The sequence below is a fragment of the Caretta caretta genome, chromosome 10 (genome assembly GCF_965140235.1).
Source record: "Caretta caretta isolate rCarCar2 chromosome 10, rCarCar1.hap1, whole genome shotgun sequence".
NCBI classification, from domain to species: domain Eukaryota; kingdom Metazoa; phylum Chordata; order Testudines; family Cheloniidae; genus Caretta; species Caretta caretta.
The window spans coordinates 23673013-23692008 of record NC_134215.1 but is presented as its reverse complement, the minus strand read 5'-3'; the positions used below and the strand labels follow the sequence as shown (position 1 = coordinate 23692008).

General features: G+C 36.1%; 1 protein-coding gene across 8 annotated transcripts in view; it reads left to right on the top strand.

The window, feature by feature from the left end:
• The window catches only part of CLEC16A (C-type lectin domain containing 16A), a 191175-nt gene that overhangs the window by 14524 nt on the left and 157655 nt on the right, over positions 1 to 18996 (top strand). For all 8 annotated transcript variants that reach the window (XM_075132775.1, XM_075132774.1, XM_048865586.2 and 5 more), the window contains exons 2-9: positions 912 to 1040; positions 2094 to 2227; positions 3758 to 3906; positions 6038 to 6143; positions 8240 to 8363; positions 9319 to 9493; positions 11124 to 11177; positions 15388 to 15501. In XM_075132775.1, coding sequence (XP_074988876.1) covers positions 912 to 1040; positions 2094 to 2227; positions 3758 to 3906; positions 6038 to 6143; positions 8240 to 8363; positions 9319 to 9493; positions 11124 to 11177; positions 15388 to 15501 — 985 coding nt within the window. The remainder of the gene's footprint in view (positions 1 to 911; positions 1041 to 2093; positions 2228 to 3757; positions 3907 to 6037; positions 6144 to 8239; positions 8364 to 9318; positions 9494 to 11123; positions 11178 to 15387; positions 15502 to 18996) is intronic.

The window sequence follows — 18996 nt, the reverse complement described above, 5'->3', positions numbered from 1 at the left end:
GTGAAAATACATACATTTTTGTTAGACTTGTAAGTAAATGTGGCTTAACTCTTATTAAATATAATTTCCCTAACATAACATGTTGTGCTTTTCTTCTATTTCCACGTATTTACCCAAGTAAAATGAAATTAGTACTACAGCTGTGTACAGGCACTCGTGCTGTTTCCTATCTGTCCTGGTTAAGACATTTTGGAGTTTTCAGCCAAAATTTAGCCCTTCGGTTCAGACTGAGCCTTGGACCCACCTCCTCTCGAAGTAGTGTCTAAATACAGATGGTCGAAGGCTGAATAACTCAGCTCCACCCAAGGTGGAGCCAAGGCATCCCTGACTGTCATCAACAATTAAGAATTCAAACAAAGATGCATTCCATGCAACAATTCTATCGCTGTAATGATGCAGTATGTATTTCAGTTAACTTTACATGCAACCTGCTAGAATTAACCTCTCAGGGGTATTTAAATCTCTCCTTACACCCTGTAACTATATTTACCCACTTCACTTTCTCTTCTCTCCCTTTTCCCATGCTGTTCTTACCCAACCGTAAACTACTCACTTAAGAAACTCAGCAAATTACAAAAACAAATATAGAGGGTAAATAGTCAACATAATCACATTGTTTTAATAACCCTTTTTATTATTTACATGGTGCTTGTCATTCTAGGAGGTTAGTTTGCCTCTTACTGTTACGTATTCATTGCTCTACCCCACCTCCAATGTCATTTTTAAAGTAAACAGAAGCAATTACATCAGGGGGAAAAAAATGAAGTTTCTTTCCTGGGATATAGTAATAACTGTGGAAGAATAGGTTAGTAGAGAACATTTGACAATGATTGTGAAAATCACCGCCCAACATTGTTAAACACAGCAATAGTAACCAATTACATTTTTCTCCTCTTTTCTCCTCTTCTCAGGTATATGTATCATGTTTTGACCAAAAATACCACAGTAACAGATCACAACCGCAATCTGTTAGTGGAGACTATTCGTTCTATAACTGAGATCCTTATATGGGGAGATCAGAATGACAGCTCCGTGTTTGAGTAAGTGCTTTACAGCTTCACTGTTTATTAAAAAAACAGCAACAACAACAAAATGTAAACAATTAAATCAAAATTGTTGATCAGCTGATATGGGCGGGGTTGGCATTTGTAGATTGAGATGAATGGTGAAGCTTGCACTATGGTTCCGACCAAATGTGTGCTAGCTATAATTCAGCTGTCCATAGAGGTTAGCTTTCCTACTGTGCAAATCATCAGCTACTTTAAGGAAGTTTCTTAATTGAAACTTGAGCAAACTATTTTTGGTAGAGTTCCTAACACACTTCAATGTAGAGGGGGAAGAGGAATTGCATACAGAGATGGTGGCACTTAGACAACTTAGATGCTCTTAAAACAACTTTACAAAGGGGTGTGTGCATATAACTGGTATTACTAGAAAGGTAACATAACCTCTCATCCTACTGAGGATTGGTATGTTAGAGGAAACAATCATTTATTTTAAAAAATTCTGACCAATTCAAAGCTGCTTCATTGTACCATTTTGATGTTCATATGCCATGGTAAGCTTTGGAAGAAAATATGATGTAGTAACCTTTTTAAGGTCTACAGAGTAGTAGGTTTATAGGGTCATTCTAAATGTAATAACACACCTTTCTTTCTGATTTCCCTCCCCCCTCCCACATGACGACAAAATACTGTCGAAGACAAGCTGACACTTTTAGTGGATTTTTTTTTTAAGTTCTAGGAAATTCCAGTAAAATATTTCCACTCAAAGACCCTTTCCTACAAAACTGCTTTCATGAGTTCGTAGGGTAAGGAAGCCTACTTTTCTGTTCAGTTGGACATTACATGTCTGACTAGCCCTTAGATTTTTATCCCTTTTGTTTATTAATTTGAATGCTCTTCAAACATCCTGGTTCGTTTAACTTTTGACAGAGAGGCACTTCTTGTCAGTAAATGGATGCAATATTACAAAGCTATACAATATGAAAGTTGTCAAACTTATAAAAAATAAGCCTCCAAGTCAAACCAACAGTTCATCCTTTTTAAAAAAAATAATGAATGAATCAGTAATGCTTTTACATTATCTTCTAGCTTTTTCTTAGAGAAGAACATGTTTGTTTTCTTTTTGAATATCCTGCGTCAGAAATCTGGTCGTTATGTATGTGTACAGCTGCTGCAGACCTTGAACATCCTCTTTGAGAATATTAGTCACGAGACATCACTCTGTAAGGACACATTTCTTATTAAACGTTTGTTCTCATTATTAAACAAATCAAAGCTTCAGCACACAATGTAATTGCTCTTTTCATTTTATTAACTCTAAAAGCTAATGTACAAGAATGTTTTTAGGACTCAAGTCATCTAACTACCTCTGTGAGATCATTAATTTGTTTTAATTAAACAGCATTGGATTTCCAATGCAACTCCACTCTAAAGTGGTTGTTCATAAGTTTCCAGTAGTGTAAAAAACCCTTTGGGTTGTACTGTTGAAAGCAAATAGTAAAAAATTTGAAAAGATTTAATATGTGGTCTTTTTAAAGGGCTATTTAAAATGTGAACATTGTATTGAGTATGTTCTAGATTATAAGTCTTCTACTCAAATGAGGAATTTAAAAACCAACAACCATAGAAAATCACTGGTTAATTAGGGTCTCAAATGTATGTACTGAACTGTTGCAGAACTAGCAGTGGAAGCATACACCCGCTAGCAAAGCCTTTTGCTGTAGCTGTTCTGTGATCAGAGGCGTTGGCATCCAAACAAAACACCATGTTAATTTTAAGGTCCTTTAGAAACATATGAAGGGAGAAAAAATAAATTGTTGCTAAATAAGAGAAACAAAATTGGCCAGGACAGCATCCATGCGTAAGCTTTTGAGGGTAAATAATATGGAGGGGAAAATGCTATTTAAAATAAATACTTGATTTGTAATGCCTAAGATTTGATCACCAGCTACAGCATGCTTACAGAAGAAATATAATATAGACAAGTGTATTCAGTTCTCATTATAATCCTATCTTTGGGAGCCAAGCCTTTTGCAAGAAGTTAATGAGCATTACTTCTATATATTACTGCTAATTGAAGTAGTCATTTGCATTGTTCAACCTAAAAATAGGGTTATTTAGTTGTCAAATGGAGACTTAATTACTGCTAGGTTGTGCTTATGAAGCACTTTTCATTGTCAGGCACTTTATATATATATATAAAGAAAAAATTAAATTAGGCTTCGAAGGATTAAATTTGTATTGCTAAGTGTCAGTAAACCTTGATTTTACTGTACACCCCTGCGTGCCCTTTCCTCCCCGCCCCCCCAACAGCCCCAAAACAAAACCCATTTCCATTGATGGTGATCAAAATTTATGGAGGCTAAATAAGGAAAAATGCTGCTTGAAAACTTAGTTTGATTTAAGGATATCTACTTCATGTGTTTTGAAACATAATGTTGACAATTTGTGTTTTAGCGGTTATGAAACCTTAACTTTTTAAGCTGTCTACTATCATTAAATTGTCTGATTCCTCCCCACCCCATCCTCCATAATTTCCTGCAAGTGTGAAAATTTAAATCGATGAAAACAAAAAAAATTTCATAACCTGTTTTCACAACTATGAAAATTGAAAATGATAAACGTTTTTCAAAAATAAACCTTGATGTTATCCATTAAAATTTTAAAGAAATATTAAATTCTATGAAGCCTGTATATAACCTATTCCATAATTTTTCCTTTGTGGTGATTTGTGATATGGTTTTATATTTCAGATTATTTGCTCTCTAATAACTATGTAAATTCTATCATTGTCCACAAATTTGACTTTTCTGATGAGGAGATCATGGCATATTATATCTCATTTCTGAAAACACTTTCCCTGAAACTCAACAATCACACTGTACACTTTTTTTACAATGAGGTAAGTGGCTGGAAAAATTTACAGTAAAAAGCCTTACTAACTAGTGTGTGAAATGAGTTTAAGGCCAAAACTTTGGTGCATCCCAGAAAGACTTGTCTCACCCCTGAGCCTTAGCACTTCTCTATCTCAGCTCAAGCTTCTTTCGAGGACTGCTCCTTCTCCATTGTCTTGCAGTTTAATATTACTTATATTGTAGTAGCAATGTGCCCGAGTAAAAATCTCAATCAGGTTTTGTGTGTTGTAGCAAGTGTGTGGGGAAATCTTTTTGTGCTATGAAATGTCTGTCTTGTGTATTTCCCACTCTTCGTACTGGTCTTAATTAAATTATTAACATGTTAAAAGCTTTATACTGTTTGCACAGGCAATAATTAGAGTGCAATGTCTGTCTTCTGTAATAAAAAGTCTAAATTCCCACTGTTAACTCCATTAGCATATAATATCTTGGCACGCTATTAGTGTGTATCATTTTAAAAAAAAAATAGTGAAGGTGAGATTTTAAATATTTAATGTGTAGTTTTTCAGCAAAGTCCACAAAGCATTTTCTTTGGTAGTCCAAAACTGATTAACAGTAGAGGATAACCTCATCTAATCCCAGCCCACAACCAGCTTTCTTGATTAAATACTACAACCGCTGAAATGAAGGTCTGCTCTACACTTTAAACATAGGTACAGTGCTCGGGGGGTGGGGGGGCGGGAAATCCACACCCCTGAATGCTGTAGCTCTACCAGCCTAACCTTTGGTGTAGGCACGATTAGACTGACTGACCCCAATGTTTCAGTCAACGTAGCTGCCATCGCTTGGGAAGGTGGAGTCCCATCACTGTAGCCTGAGTCTACGCTACAGCAGCATTCGCTTTGGAGCTGTTGCTGTGCCGCTGTGGTGCCCCTAGTGTAGACATTGCCCAAGTATAAATACACTGCAACATGGATGGCAGAAGCTAATGTTCTTACTGATTCGGTCAGTGTTCTGCCTTTTTGTTGTAATAACATCAAACTGAAATAGTTAACTTTGTAAATCACTGCTTTAAAAAATTAAAAAGCTTTTAAAATATTGCATAGCGAGATCTCCATTAAAAAGAATTTAATATCATCTAAGTGCAAAAGAGTATCCAAATTTACAGAAATTTGTCATTGGCATTTTGCATGTGTATATTAAAACAAACTACTTCATGGATCTTAGTAAATATTGATGTTTTGGTCTGTCAGCTGCTATATTTGAATTATAAATGCCCACAGAACTTGGGATTGCAACATAAAGTGCAACATAACTTCAAACTTAAGTTAGTTCAGAATTCTGATGTTTCAAATGTAGTGATTACTCATAGAACCTAAAAAGAAAAGGAGGACTTGTGTCACCTTAGAGGCTAACACATTTAGTTGAGCATAAGCTTTCGTGAGCTACAGCTCACTTCAACTTCATCGGATGCATCCAGTGAAGTGAGCTGTAGCTCACGAAAGCTTATGCTCGACTAAATTTGTTAGCCTCTAAGGTGCCACAAGTCCTCCTTTTCTTTTTGCGGATACAGACTCACACGGCTGCTACTCTGAAACCTGTCACAGAACCTAGAGTTTTGTCTATTTACTACAGTACTTTATTCAACTGTAAACCTGTTATCTTAAAGCCCTAATTCAGCATTTGAATCTACGCAGACACATCCCATATGAAGTCAGTGGGGATCAGCATGAGCAAACACACACACCTATTTTGGTTCAGTTGCAGGTCTAGGAGGTGGTTGGTTTTTTTTTTGTTTTGTTTTTTTATGCAACCTTAGTCTTATTTTTCTCTCTCTCTCCACATAATAGTTATTGCCAGAAGAGGGCATCAAAGCTGTTTTAAAAAGTACAGAGATGATGTTGTGTGAAATATATGAAACTTTTGTTAATATATGCTTCCTGTAATAAACTCATGTACCTGCAAACCTAATAGGTGTTTGAAACTCTCAGATTTTGTTTTAAAAAGGATTAAGATTGACTACATCTGCATGCCTTTATAGAACTATGCAATAGGTTAGATTTCTCCCTCCCCCCCGCCTTGTTACCTTTGTCGGGTAACTTTTTCCATGCAAAATCCTAACAAAGTATTGAATGTTTGACAGGATAGTACATAATGCCTGCTGTATTTTTATTTCAGCACACAAATGATTTTGCCTTGTATACGGAGGCTATTAAATTTTTTAACCACCCAGAGAGCATGGTCAGAATTGCTGTCAGGACTATAACTTTAAATGTCTACAAAGGTAAGTTTTTAGTGTATCAGACTAGTACACCTAATACTTTGTGTAGCTAAAGTAAAATGTTAAGAATTACAAACAATCCATATTAACCAGGCATAGCTTCTGATCTATGCAAGGTTGAATTAATTGTAAGCATGTTACTTAACATGCATGTGTTAACAAACATACATGTGTTAAATATAGACTTTTTCTTAATCTTTAAAGAAGACCACTCTAAAGCCAAAGTGTGTTTGTAAACATCCGTGTATTGTCCTTGATAAAGAAAAGGGTGCCAACACAATATAAAATACACAAGGAAGTTCACCTCAACTGCCACTAGAGGTCCTAATCTGGCCATTTAAAATATTAGTTTCTTGTTCAGGATATCAGTTTCCACATATTGAATGTTTATAATAAGAGAAACAGTAATTTGTGGCAGAAATCAACATATATAGTTCCTTAATTTTTTTTGTTATAACTGCAATTCTGGAATTTGGTAGTCCACTCATCAGTGGAGAAAAGCTATTGATAAGTTGTTCTTTGTGCAAGCAAGTATATATAACTTGCACTTTATTGAAACAATTTGTTTTGTGTAGTTCTGTATAAATTCTTTGGCATAGCCTGGAGGCAGGAATGTAATCCTAGACTCTGGAGTACTCTGCATGGTGATGTGCATTCATATAGCGGTTTTTAGCCTGCAGTTGCCTTTAACTAAATATGTATTTCAATATTTACACTGCTTTTTACATTACAAATTTAAAAGAGGAATTTAATATTAATTGGGAAATAGACTGTCAAGACCAATATAAAACTGCCTTACAAAATTTGCTATAAATCAGTGGATGTTGTAATGATGCATGGACTGAAAAATGACTAGTCACTAGAAAATAATTTTTGAACTTTTATGTACAAAGTAACACAACAATGCTTTTTAACTCAGTGACACTTTTTTCTTACAGACTTCTCTTTGAACAACTTACTGTTTAAGCTGTAAAGTATATAGCTATAATAATAAAATGATTGGATTAGTTTTAGCTCTCACCAGTATATAAGAAAGGTATAGAGTTTAATTGATCATTAGAATGTGCTTGTTACTGGATGTAGACAAGCTAATGGAGGAAGTAAAATGGCAAATGTGACATTAAAGTAACTGTAATTATTGATTACAAAACATAAAAGCTGGAGAAAATTCTACTCCATGTTTTAAAAGCTGCTTGTTTGATCTGTATTGAATAAGAAAACTGTGAAGCAATGTGGATGCTAAGTGTCAACATTTATATGATAACCTTGAAGGCTTTTTTGCTTTAGATGCTTTACAGCTGTGTTGGTATCTGGACAAGGAGTACAAAATGTGGCACTTTCTGGTGTTTAGCAAGCAAGATCCAGGCCAGGTTTTCTCTACTTCTAACACCCAACCTCTGAGTGTGAGACTGTTGTTACAGAAACAGCAAAGTATGATGCACTTCATACTGTGTACATTTACTAAATAAAAAGGAAAGTTTTATGATGCTCTTGCCTAGAGTTTAAGTTGAATGTTGAAGAGCTCCGGCAGTTGAATTTGAAAAACACAACTATCAAACATTCTGCCTATCCATTTGTAAATGTTCTGATCTAACACGTTCTAACCTGTATCTTTTAGTTTAGATGCTTCCTGCTTTAGCTCTTTTAATCCTTTTGGAGGATGTCTCACTATCCCAGTTCCTAATCCTGTTGTCTGTTTTTTTTTTTTTTTTTTTGGTTTTTTTTTTTGCCTTTCCTTCACTGATGATTCCTGTGTTCCTTAATGCAGTGTCATGTAAGTCTAGTAACAAGTTTGGCTTTCAATATTATTGCTTTATTCTTACTTTGTCTTTTCAGACTGTAGATTTATTTACTATCCTGAGACCAATGTAAAAATAACCTTAGTATTTTAAGAGGCTCATTTAGCCTTTCAAGAGTTGTCTATTAAAGTTTCATATGACATCTGTTTCATGGATAAGATAAACCCATACAGGTGTGTGTGTGAGTTTAAAAAAAATAGCTTGTAATCAAAATTCAGAATGGTAAGTTGATTGTATCTTTTTTTTTTTTTTTTACATTGATCTTTTGGAAACTTACTTTCTTATTTAATTTCTCTTCAGTGGACAACCAGCCTATGTTGCACTATATTCGAGATAAAACTGCTGTCCCTTACTTCTCCAACCTTGTTTGGTTTATTGGGAGCCATGTGATAGAACTGGATAACTGTGTGCAGACTGATGAAGAGTAAGCTTCTTACAACTATTTCTTTTTGCGAGATGCATTGAAAACCTTTTAAGTTCATTTCTCAAGAAATGATCCTACCAGCAAGCAGCCTAAAGTCTGTAATTCTTACAAGATCATGTTAGAAATCATTGCAGGAGGATATTTTCAAGTCATTTATCAATTTTAACATTCCTGTAAATAAATGATTTGTTGGAGACACGTTACTCCTCATCCCAGTTGGTTTGAAGTATGTAGACTTTATTAATGAACTAAATTGTTATGCAGAAGATACATAGTGTTTGCATAAGAAGACTAAAAGCATCTTTAGATATCTGTACACATTCAGAAAGCTGTACATTAGGATAGTTTTCTGAAAAGTATGATTAGAAAAATAGTCTTTCCAAGTTAATTAACTAAACACCATTGCCATCAATATAACTGGCAGATGGTAGCTTGTATAGAACCTCTTATTTTGTCAACTACAAAATTCCTGCTGTTGCTCATGATCACCACATTGGATTTTCTCTTTGAGTATGTATGGAGCAGTTTTTTAAAGCGTTACTTGGGTTAGAACAGTACAGAAGAAATATAAGTAATTTTACTGGCTTTAAGATAAAAATGTTTAAATAGTCTTTTGTAATAGAAAACACAATTGTAATATTTCCTTTCATGACTGGCTTCTGAAAAGGCACATACAAAGTGGTAGCTGAGATTTTTATGCTACTCCCAGAAAACCGAAATCTTGTACTCATCACTGGGGCTGTTGCATTATGAAATTAATATGACAACACTCTCCTTCAATTGCTTCATTTTGATTGTAAAATCTCAAAGGTTACATGAGGTAAATTGGATGTCTGCATTAGTCACTCTGTCTGTCTGCATGGAATCAGACAGAAAAAAGATGCAGATACATTATCTCACTGAGTTCTGAATGTTTTTTCTACCTTAGCTATGTCTAAATCTTTGTCTCTTTCAGGCACAGAAATAGAGGCAAACTGAGTGATTTGGTAGCAGAACATTTGGATCATTTGCATTATCTTAATGATATCCTTATCATTAACTGTGAATTCTTAAATGATGTGCTCACAGACCACCTACTTAATAGGCTATTTCTGCCTCTCTATGTGTATTCATTAGTAAATCAAGATAAGGTAAGGAATAGCTTGCATGATTTGGTGATTAGTTAAGTCTTAATAATTAATGATTTCCACTCAGTATTTACAGTAATTTGTGCAATAAGTGTATCCCATAAGTAGAATTATCCTCTACATTTAAGTACTTTACAAGAAACACAGTTTAAAAATTCAGGTCTTTGTTTTTCTTAAATTAAAAGATGACTGCCCGGGAGATGCTGTTTTAGGTGTATGTGTGTGATATATAAACCCAGCTAAAGACTCACGTACATTGGCCCATGTAGTTAAACATTTAGAGTCCATTGTAGTTGTTAACCATTTGCGTAGCATTTAATGTTAGCAGTAGTGAAGGGGACAGGAGCAGTAAGTTTAGGTCTTGGCCTGAATTTCTCAGAAATATGTTTTAAAAGGCCAGTATAACTGTATCCAAAAGATACTTTTTTAAAAAGCAACCTTTAAGATTGAAAACAGGATCTCTGTTACTTAAATATAAAATTCTCAAATCCATGCATCTGGCCTCTAGTCTGCTTTTTCGAATTTCAGTGTTTTTTTTTTTTAAACATGTGACTAATTTAAGTATCATCTGTGGCTCCATAAAAGGAGCAGAATCAGACTTGCTATCTACTGTATGGAACAGATGAAAATTTTGCTTAAATTCCATCTAGTCCAGGTTCTTACACAGTGCCCGTCTCTGTGGTAATTGCATGTGTCTTGTGATCCTCTTGTATTTTTTATCCTTGTTATAATTGTGTGACATCAGTTGCTCTGAAGGTTTATCGTACTTTGCATTTGTATGGAGCCTGCCATCAAAGATCTTAGTGTTTTTCATATGTTAATTAATTTAACCTGTCATATCCCCTTCTGGGTTAAGTAATTATCTTCATTTTATACAGTGAATTAGTGGTAGAGGTAGGTATAGATCAGATTTTATGATTTCCAGTCTTGTGCTTCAGCCATGTTTCCTTCCATGTCTTTACAAATGCAAAAATATGCAAATATCTCTAGTGGCTTAAAACATGTTTCAGACAAGATGGTAAATATTGTAAATAGTTCTCTTTTCTGTGGTGGTAGTGGTTCTTTCACAAACCATATTATTCTAATTTTAATGGAGATTTTAAAGTATTGTCATTCTATAAGCATTTATTGTGCTCTGATTATGGAGAGAAAATGCCCGTGAAGCCAGAATGACCTACTTGAATCCAACAACGAATGTCAATAACTTTAGTAAAACTTATATCGGTCTTAATTTGATTTTGTGGAATAACAAATTGTAAGAGTCTCCTTTTATGAATTTGTCATTTCAGAAGTACCATCTGGTAAGGATATGTTGGAGGGATAAATACATACTTCTCACTTAAGCATCTGGTAAAAATAAATATTACAGGAAACTTTGGCAGCCATATTTTCAAGTGTGCAGCAAATGAAAAATGCATTCTTCTGAAATCCCTTTTCCAAAGAAATGGAAAGTCACTGGAAAACGTCAGCATATTCGTTGGAACTTAGTGGCATTGTGGGAAGTGGGGGAGGTAGTGCACATGAATAAATCAAGTGTTTATACTTCTTTTTCTTCTGTGTTTAAAAATGTTCGCCTTTGTTCTATTTAATGGTGTAATTAATTAACTGAGCATTCTTTTCTTTTCTTCCACAGGGTGGGGAGCGTCCGAAAATAAGTCTCCAAGTTTCTCTCTATCTTCTCTCACAAGTATGTCATGTTTCAATGTGGTGTTTGTAATGGTCTCAGTAACTTCATTATAAAATGTGTGTTTCAGGGGGCTATTTTTCAGCTACACATCTGGAGAGAATTGTGCTCAGTTTTGAGGTGCAGTGTGTACCTTTTTAAGGGACACTTGTATATTTTTTTTAAATCGCTCACTGGTCATCACGTAGGCCAACTGCCATCTTTACTTACTAGTACCTTTCCTTGGAGGTTCTTGGAATACTTTACAAACATTATCTAATTAAAACTTTGGAACCCAGTAAAAGGTGGATATTTTGAAATGTTTGTAACAATCCCTTAACTCACCAGTCTAATGCAGCTACCTCTTGAATGGGATGCAGCAGCTATTAAACATTGCATAACAGCATTGTACAACTAGTCAGGACTGAAGTGAAGAATACAGTATTCAACTGCAGCTCCAGGCAGAATACAGCATTGCAAATTTCAATTTGACTAGGACATATAGAAATCAGGGTTTTGAATCTTACTCTTGTGCAAAATGTTGTGGGATCTTTAATTTCAGGTAGTCAGTGCCTTTGTTTTATGTCTCGTGAAGTGTGATCAGCATCCTTGTATTTACAAAAATAAAAATTGAGTGTCTGAATACTAAGCAGATGCTATAACTTCTGACAATTGAAAATGCCATTATGGATTGTACACCTCTTAGGTAATTTTACAATAGATCAGAGTGCCACCATAAACTTCTTTTAAATTGGGAATTTTTTAAGTGAGTGGTGAAATACATAGTTAAATAAAAGCTCTTGAAAATGCCAGATGCTTATCTTTTGTTCTTCAGATTATTGCTGTTTGCCCTAGCGGTTGAAAAAGCTTATTCTGTCAGCTAAATATTAGCTTACCTACATGCTCAATACATTTACATTCTTAAATTAATATATACATTTAGGTGAAAATATATTGTATTGACTTGAGATTTCTGCTAGAAGTGACAATATTTTAAAATGACTTATTTTTAGATCAGCCTTTTTATAAGTGGGAGTATACTCCCAGGTTGATTTCTTGATGACAATTTGTAGACATTGTAAAAACCAGTTTCCAACTGTTTTGTTGCCTCAGAGAAAGAAACACTGCAATGCTGCTAAGTTTCTGTTTCCCACATCATTTTCAGTTTGAATTAGGTTTAGTGACTTCAGAAATGAAACCTTACAGTAGCAATCCCTTGAAACTAAGGGAATCAGTCTTTTAAAGTCACTTAATGCCTCTTATGAGATGATTTGAGCCCTCTAATTTACCTTATGTAAATGGGAGTATTGAAGTACTCCGCATTAGAGAGAGTCAATAATTTTTCAGTTCACTAACTATTCTGAAAAGTGTTTTAAAAACACAAAAACAACAAAAAACAGCCAAGTGAAGTTTGACAAATTTTGTTTTGGGGTGAACTAAATGTCTTGAATAGTAATTGGCCAGAGATAGGGTGTATGAACTGAGAATGACTCTAGCTCAGTGATTAGGGCACTCGCGTGGAAGATGGGAGACCCAAATTCATGCCCCTGCTCTGTCTCAGGTGAGGGGGAGGGATTTAACTTGGGTGTCTCACATTCCAGGTAACCACTTTAACTACTTGGCTGAAGGTAATAAAGGAGGCAATGGGTCCCCTAGCCATTTTGTGAATGGCATCTAAGTCCTCTTGTGAATCTAGCCAAAACAATTTTTGTGTCAAATTCGCAATAGTTTGGGGTTGACTGAAACTGTATTTCTCCGGGAATGAATTTTTTATCCAAAAAATGTCACCCTGTTTTGCTCAGCAGCTCATTAGGCCTATTTCATCATACCCAGGGCTTGTATACACTTAACATGCTACATTGGCATAGCTATTCCACTGCAGCGCTTTAGTCTAGACGCTACCTTTGCCGACGGGCGGGATTTCTTCTAAATCACCTGAGAATCAAATGTGTGTATCTAGGGGCAGAACATTATTCATAACATTGAGCAGTAGATTTCCATGTTGGTATCAAGATGCTGAGTAGCTAATGCAGCAAAACTCTTCCTTTATGGTTCTACTATATTGCATATCATTAGTATGGTCTGTCTTGTGCTACAACTTGGTCCATAAAGTTGAGTATAAATTGTAAAATGCAATCCCTGTTTGTTTTATGCTGTCATTGTGATAGCATCTACCAATACAAAAACAGGATTATAGTAACTACTCGCATATGAGAAAACTGCTTCCCAACCTATACCTCCTCAGTCAACATTAAGTTGTTAATTAATATCTTGATGGTCTGTAGTGAAGCAAAGGCTTGATGAAAGATTCCTGAAATAGATCTCTATAGGTCAATAAATATCAACTCTGACAAGGTGGAAGTTGGACAGCCAGGTTCCTCACTGAAATAATCTTGTTTTGAAGAGTGCACATTAAGTAACTGTTAAGAAAACCACTTTAGTGATTTCTGCCATCAGTGTTGCATACACAGAGATGGACACTAGCATACCAGATACTCCATATAATGAACGGCTTTCTAAATTAGAACCAACAACTTGAATTGCATCCAGCAGCAGATGGGAAGCCACTGCTGTTCCCGAAGTGCAGGTGTAATGTACTTTATGCCAGGGCATTCCTGTGAGCAGGCAGGCCACTACCTTATGTTCCTGAGTTACTTCTAAAGCGTAGCTCAAAGTTAATCTTTGAGAACATATTGTTGTTGAAATTCTGAAGGGGATTTATATGGGTTCTAGTGCATCGCTGCCAAATAGGAAGTCAAAGGTTCCCCCTTGCCATTGGAAGTCTGGATAATAGCATGTTCTGTAAGCAGATGTGGTCAAACAGTGAACCCAGGGTGCTGGTTTAGTGACTCTGAAACTGTTTTTGTCTCTTTCACCTAGAACAACTAGGAATTTATTTTAGGGTTTTTCTGTAGCACCTATCATAATACTTTCTAAGTGCTTAAATGTTGTAAACATTGGAGCCTTATTCCTACGTTACATTGAGCTTATTCCTACGTTCTATAGAATCATAAAACTAGACCATTCCTGACAGGTGTTTGTCTAACCTGCTCTTAAAAATCTCCAATGATGAGACTCTACCACCTTCCTAGGCAATTTATAAGTTTTGCCTAATGTCCAACCTAAACCTCCCTTGCTGCAATATAAGCCCATTCCTTCTTGTCCTGTCCTATCCTATCCTCAGAGGTTAAGAGAAACATTTTCTCCCTCCTCCTTGTAACAACCTTTTATGTACTTGAAAAGTGTTATGTCCCCTCTGTCTTCTCTCTTCCAGACTAAACAAACCCAATTTTTTTCAATCTTCCCTCATAGGTCATGTTTTCTAGAAATAATTTTTGTTGTCTTCTCTAGACTCTCTCCAGTTTGTCCACATCCTTCCTGAAATGTGGCACCCAGAACTGGACACAATACTCCAGTTGAGGCCTAATCAGCACAGAGTAGAGCAGAAGAATTACTTCTCGTGTCTTGCTTACAATGCTCCTGCTAATATATCCCAGAATGGTGTTCGCGGTGTCTTTTTTTTTTTTTTTTTTTTGCAACAGCGTTACTCTGTTGACTCTTGACATTGAGACTTGTCAGATACCTCTCACTGAAAAACAACTATTAAGAAAAATGTTCTTACACTGTTGAAAAGTCTTAGATCTTCGGGCCAGAAGGGACTGTTTTGCAGGATGTCAAATTAGATCATAAACACAGGCCATAGAGCTTCAGCCACTACTTTCTCCATCAAGCACATTTTGTAAAATCTTATGCATGGAGTATTGCTAGGTGTTCCCGTACCACAAGGCCTGTGAATATAATGTACCAGAATCACTTAGCTGTCCTGGCTTTCCCCAATAACAAGATTTCTATGAAATTGGTTGACTGTAGATGAATGCTATAGAATCTTCATGTTTCTTGAAACAAATGGGGAGGAATAAATAGTGCTTAGCTGGAAGAGGAATAAATAGTGCTTAGCTGGAAGAGGATAAAAGGAACTAGTGAACACTGGCCAAGTAGACTATCAATCAGGCTTGGAATTCAGGGAAAGGCACATTAATTTGACGTAGAAATGGATTGTGGTCTCTGTTCCTCCTGAATACTAATTACAGCTCAAGTATATCCCAGTCTGGGTTTTTTATTAGACATTATGTAACGTAAAGAAATTTAACGATTTCATTAGGTGGGGGAAATGCCTTCAGTTTCTAAAATATATATATGTCTAACATTCTTTTCTTCCTCCCCCTCTTAATAGGTTTTCCTGATTATACATTATGCACCTCTGGTGAACTCACTGGCTGAGGTTATTCTTAATGGGGACCTTTCAGTATTCTCCTCAAAAGTTGAACAAGATATCCAGAGAAGTTCAGTAAGTGGTCAACTAACTTTTGTATGTCTTCATTTTTTATATATATATAATATATTTTTTAAAAGGGAGAGAATAGGATGGAGAAATCTGGTTAGAAAATACTTGTCTGCTTCTGGAGAACTGATGAGCTTCCACCGCATTCAGTGGAAGGCTATTTTGCAGCCTGATTCTTCTTTCTGTTAAGATGCACTTCATCTGCTCATTTTTTTTCCCCATTACCCTAAATGTTTCCTTCTTTTCATTAATAGTATCTTTCAGTTTTTATGTAGACTTATCACTTTTTGGGGATGAAGCCAAGCTATAGCTTTCCTATTGCATAATTGTAAGTGAAAATGCAATATGGACTCAAGCTATTTGGTACAAATGACAGTGTTTTAAAAATTAACCCTGTGATTTCATTCTCTGAATGTTTAAATCAACTGTTTTATAATTAGGTGTGTAATGTACTCCAAAGTTCTTCCACAATAGTTTTTTACTTCTAAAAATATATCAGCCTGTTCAATCAAGGAAAGTAATCCTCTTCAGTTTTTTGATTCCCAGGTCCCTTTCAGTCATTGAATTGAGTTCAGCAAATTCTGAGAACTGAAACCTCTAGCAGCCATAACTTTCAAGTAGATATACATAATTATCAAAATATAATACTTTATGTGAGATCTATAGTAGAAATGACCAGGCAATGTTTTAAAATAACTGGATATATTAATCCTTTTTAATGGATATTTAAATGTAATCTTTTAATCTTTCTTCCTATGTAATATATAGTCACCTATGTTACTTATCTCTGAATTCCCTGCAGCATGTGCTTGCATTTGCATACTTAAGAGTAGCTTAGTTTTTCTAAAGGCAGTCAAATCATGACTGTACATGACTAAACAGACTGTAATTCCTATGTCAAAAGTGAAGTATGTCCTCTAAGCTTATGTCTACATTTATTGAGGCATGTAGGGTACAGACACTGAATGCCCAGTTAGCATAGGTATAAACAGCAGTGTGTAGGTGGTGAAGCACTGCTCAATGAGTAGAGTATAGACATGCCAGACCATAGGGTATATATCCTCTTTGGCTCTTTACATGCCCAACCAGTGCCTCCAATATCTATGCTGCAGTGAAAGACTCTGGAAGGAGGAACTGCTGGAGCCTTTCCTCACTGCTTCCCCCCATGAGAGCCTTTCGCTGTGGCATGAAGCTATGTGTACTCTACATGCTGCCACAAGTGTAGACAAGGCCTAAGTATCTGAACCTTCTACCCTTCCCCTTGCTTTAATGTACTTACAGTATATTAAACATTTTCTTTAAAAAAAACTGTTTCAGGGTTCTAGAAATAGCTGAGTCACTAAGGCTTGCTTTAACAGAAATGAACTTTCCTAATGCCTCGTTGTGTCAGGGGAGCTTTGTTGTTATGGGCTGATCTTTATTGTCCGTGGCTATTCGGCACAGATACGGGGGTAGTCCGACTTTGCTCTTAATATTGGATTTCTTTTTAAACAGACACTCCAGGGTGGAATGATAGTATTGTGAGTGAACACTTCCAGATAAAGTAATCTCTTGTTCATGTTAGCAAAGATCTGTGGCCTTCTGTTTGTCGCATACTGGATGTCTTAGTGTGCATTACTTGTATGCCGTAAATGGGTTTCATACAGAAGCAGTTTATTACTAGGAAACCTGTGGCCAGAGGGTGGGGTCTGTCTGTCTGCAGAAATTACACTTATTCTAGTTCACAGCTATTATGCAAAGGCACCTATATCTGATGTTTGAGTGTTTTGGAATGTTTGTTTCAACGTTGACGGGTTTGTGGATTTCCTACAAGCTTGGGTTCGCTTTTATTGTTACTTTGTGCAGGTTTTGTCAGTGCTTTTTTTTGGCTGCCACTTCCTACTGCTCAAGATAAGTGAACTGGCTGCATATAAACTGGAAGTCATGTCATAGCTAATCACATGAGCTAAGTAGGGCAGTTGTTAAGTCTTTCTGTGCTTGCTGATAGAAGTTTGCTTGTAGGAGAGTGAACTGAGCTTTTGGGGCTAAGGGGTTTCAGTGGAAAAGAGGAAAACTTCAAGTTAGGGAAACTAAATTTGTGGAGAGTTCATCTATAGACTCTAGGAAGTATTTATAGGGAAGTAACGGTTTCATTAAGCTCATGGGGGAAACCTGTGGTGTGGAGTTTTCAATGGAAAACCTGTCAGCAGGAAGGAATATAGTCGGTTGGGGAAGCTGGACAAGAGGCCTCCAGTGAAGGGAATGTATCAGGTATCCAGCATGGTTCCAATAAAACAGACAGACAACAGGGTGTAGGTGTAGCTATGTTCATGTAGGGTGGTGACAGGCTAAAGCCAGTGAGAGGTATTGAAAGATTCCTGATGTATTGGGGATAGGGTTGGGCAGGACAGTTTAGTGTTCTCTTCTCTGTTAACCTGTGATGATACTCACTGGGATGACTCAGGTTGGGTCCCAAAGTTAGTTGCCTACCGGTTTAGGGGTTATTCTCCAGGGCTATTTCTAGGTAGCTGAGTACCAGTATCACCACTGAGTGCAATTTGTCGGTAAGAATTAGCGATGATATATTTCTTCCTATTTATCAATTAAAACATTGCTCAGGAACTGGGTTTTTCTTTTCTCAAGTAATTACTGTATGCCGTAAATGGGTTTGATGCAGAAGCAGCTTATTATTAGGAAATCTGTGGCCAGAAGGCGGCGTCTGTGTATCTGCAGGGGACATTGTAGAAGAGTTGGGAGTGAAGAACAGGCTTTACTTACTATTTTCTTCCTCTTAGAGTGTTAAATTTTACTTTGAATTCTCAATTCTAGTAAGTCCCAACAGATTTCTCTTCCTCATTTCTTACTGTATGCTGCAGCGTTCCACAGTACATGTTGGAGTGCTAATATTGGCTCCATAGATTTGCATTGTGTTTAGATTTACCATAAAAATATTTTTAGGTCCTACAAACACACAAAGGATATATCTTAACATACTATAATGAGAAGCAGTTATAAGCTAAAGAGAAGAGGAAAGTTTCATCTTGAGACTTAGAGACAGGATCTCAGTTCAAAGTTTTGTGTCTCTTGGTATTTGAAATGTCTTCAAAGACTTGCATTTCCCAGGTACTAATGTGTGGCAAAATGATGATCAGTTGAAATGCTGGTGGAATAATTGCATCACAAGTACTCTCTGGGTCCAGTGTGCTATTTTAAATATATATTTCAAAACTGAAATTCAAAAATTCCCTAGAATTGTTTTTAATAGAAGTCTTGGATCAACTGAATAGCATTTCACATGGATATAAAGATCAGACTCGGTAGAATCTGAAAATTGTTCTCAATTACCCTGGCTACAAATATGAGCCAGTGGTATGGAGTAAGGGTGCCTACGTGAGGGTAAAGCAATACAGTGTTGAATACTGAAGTCTTTAAGAGGTTTGCACCTACTTTATCAAAAAAGCAGTCAGACTTGTGTCCCATCAATATCTTCAAACTATAGGTGTGGTGTGTACTCTATTCCAG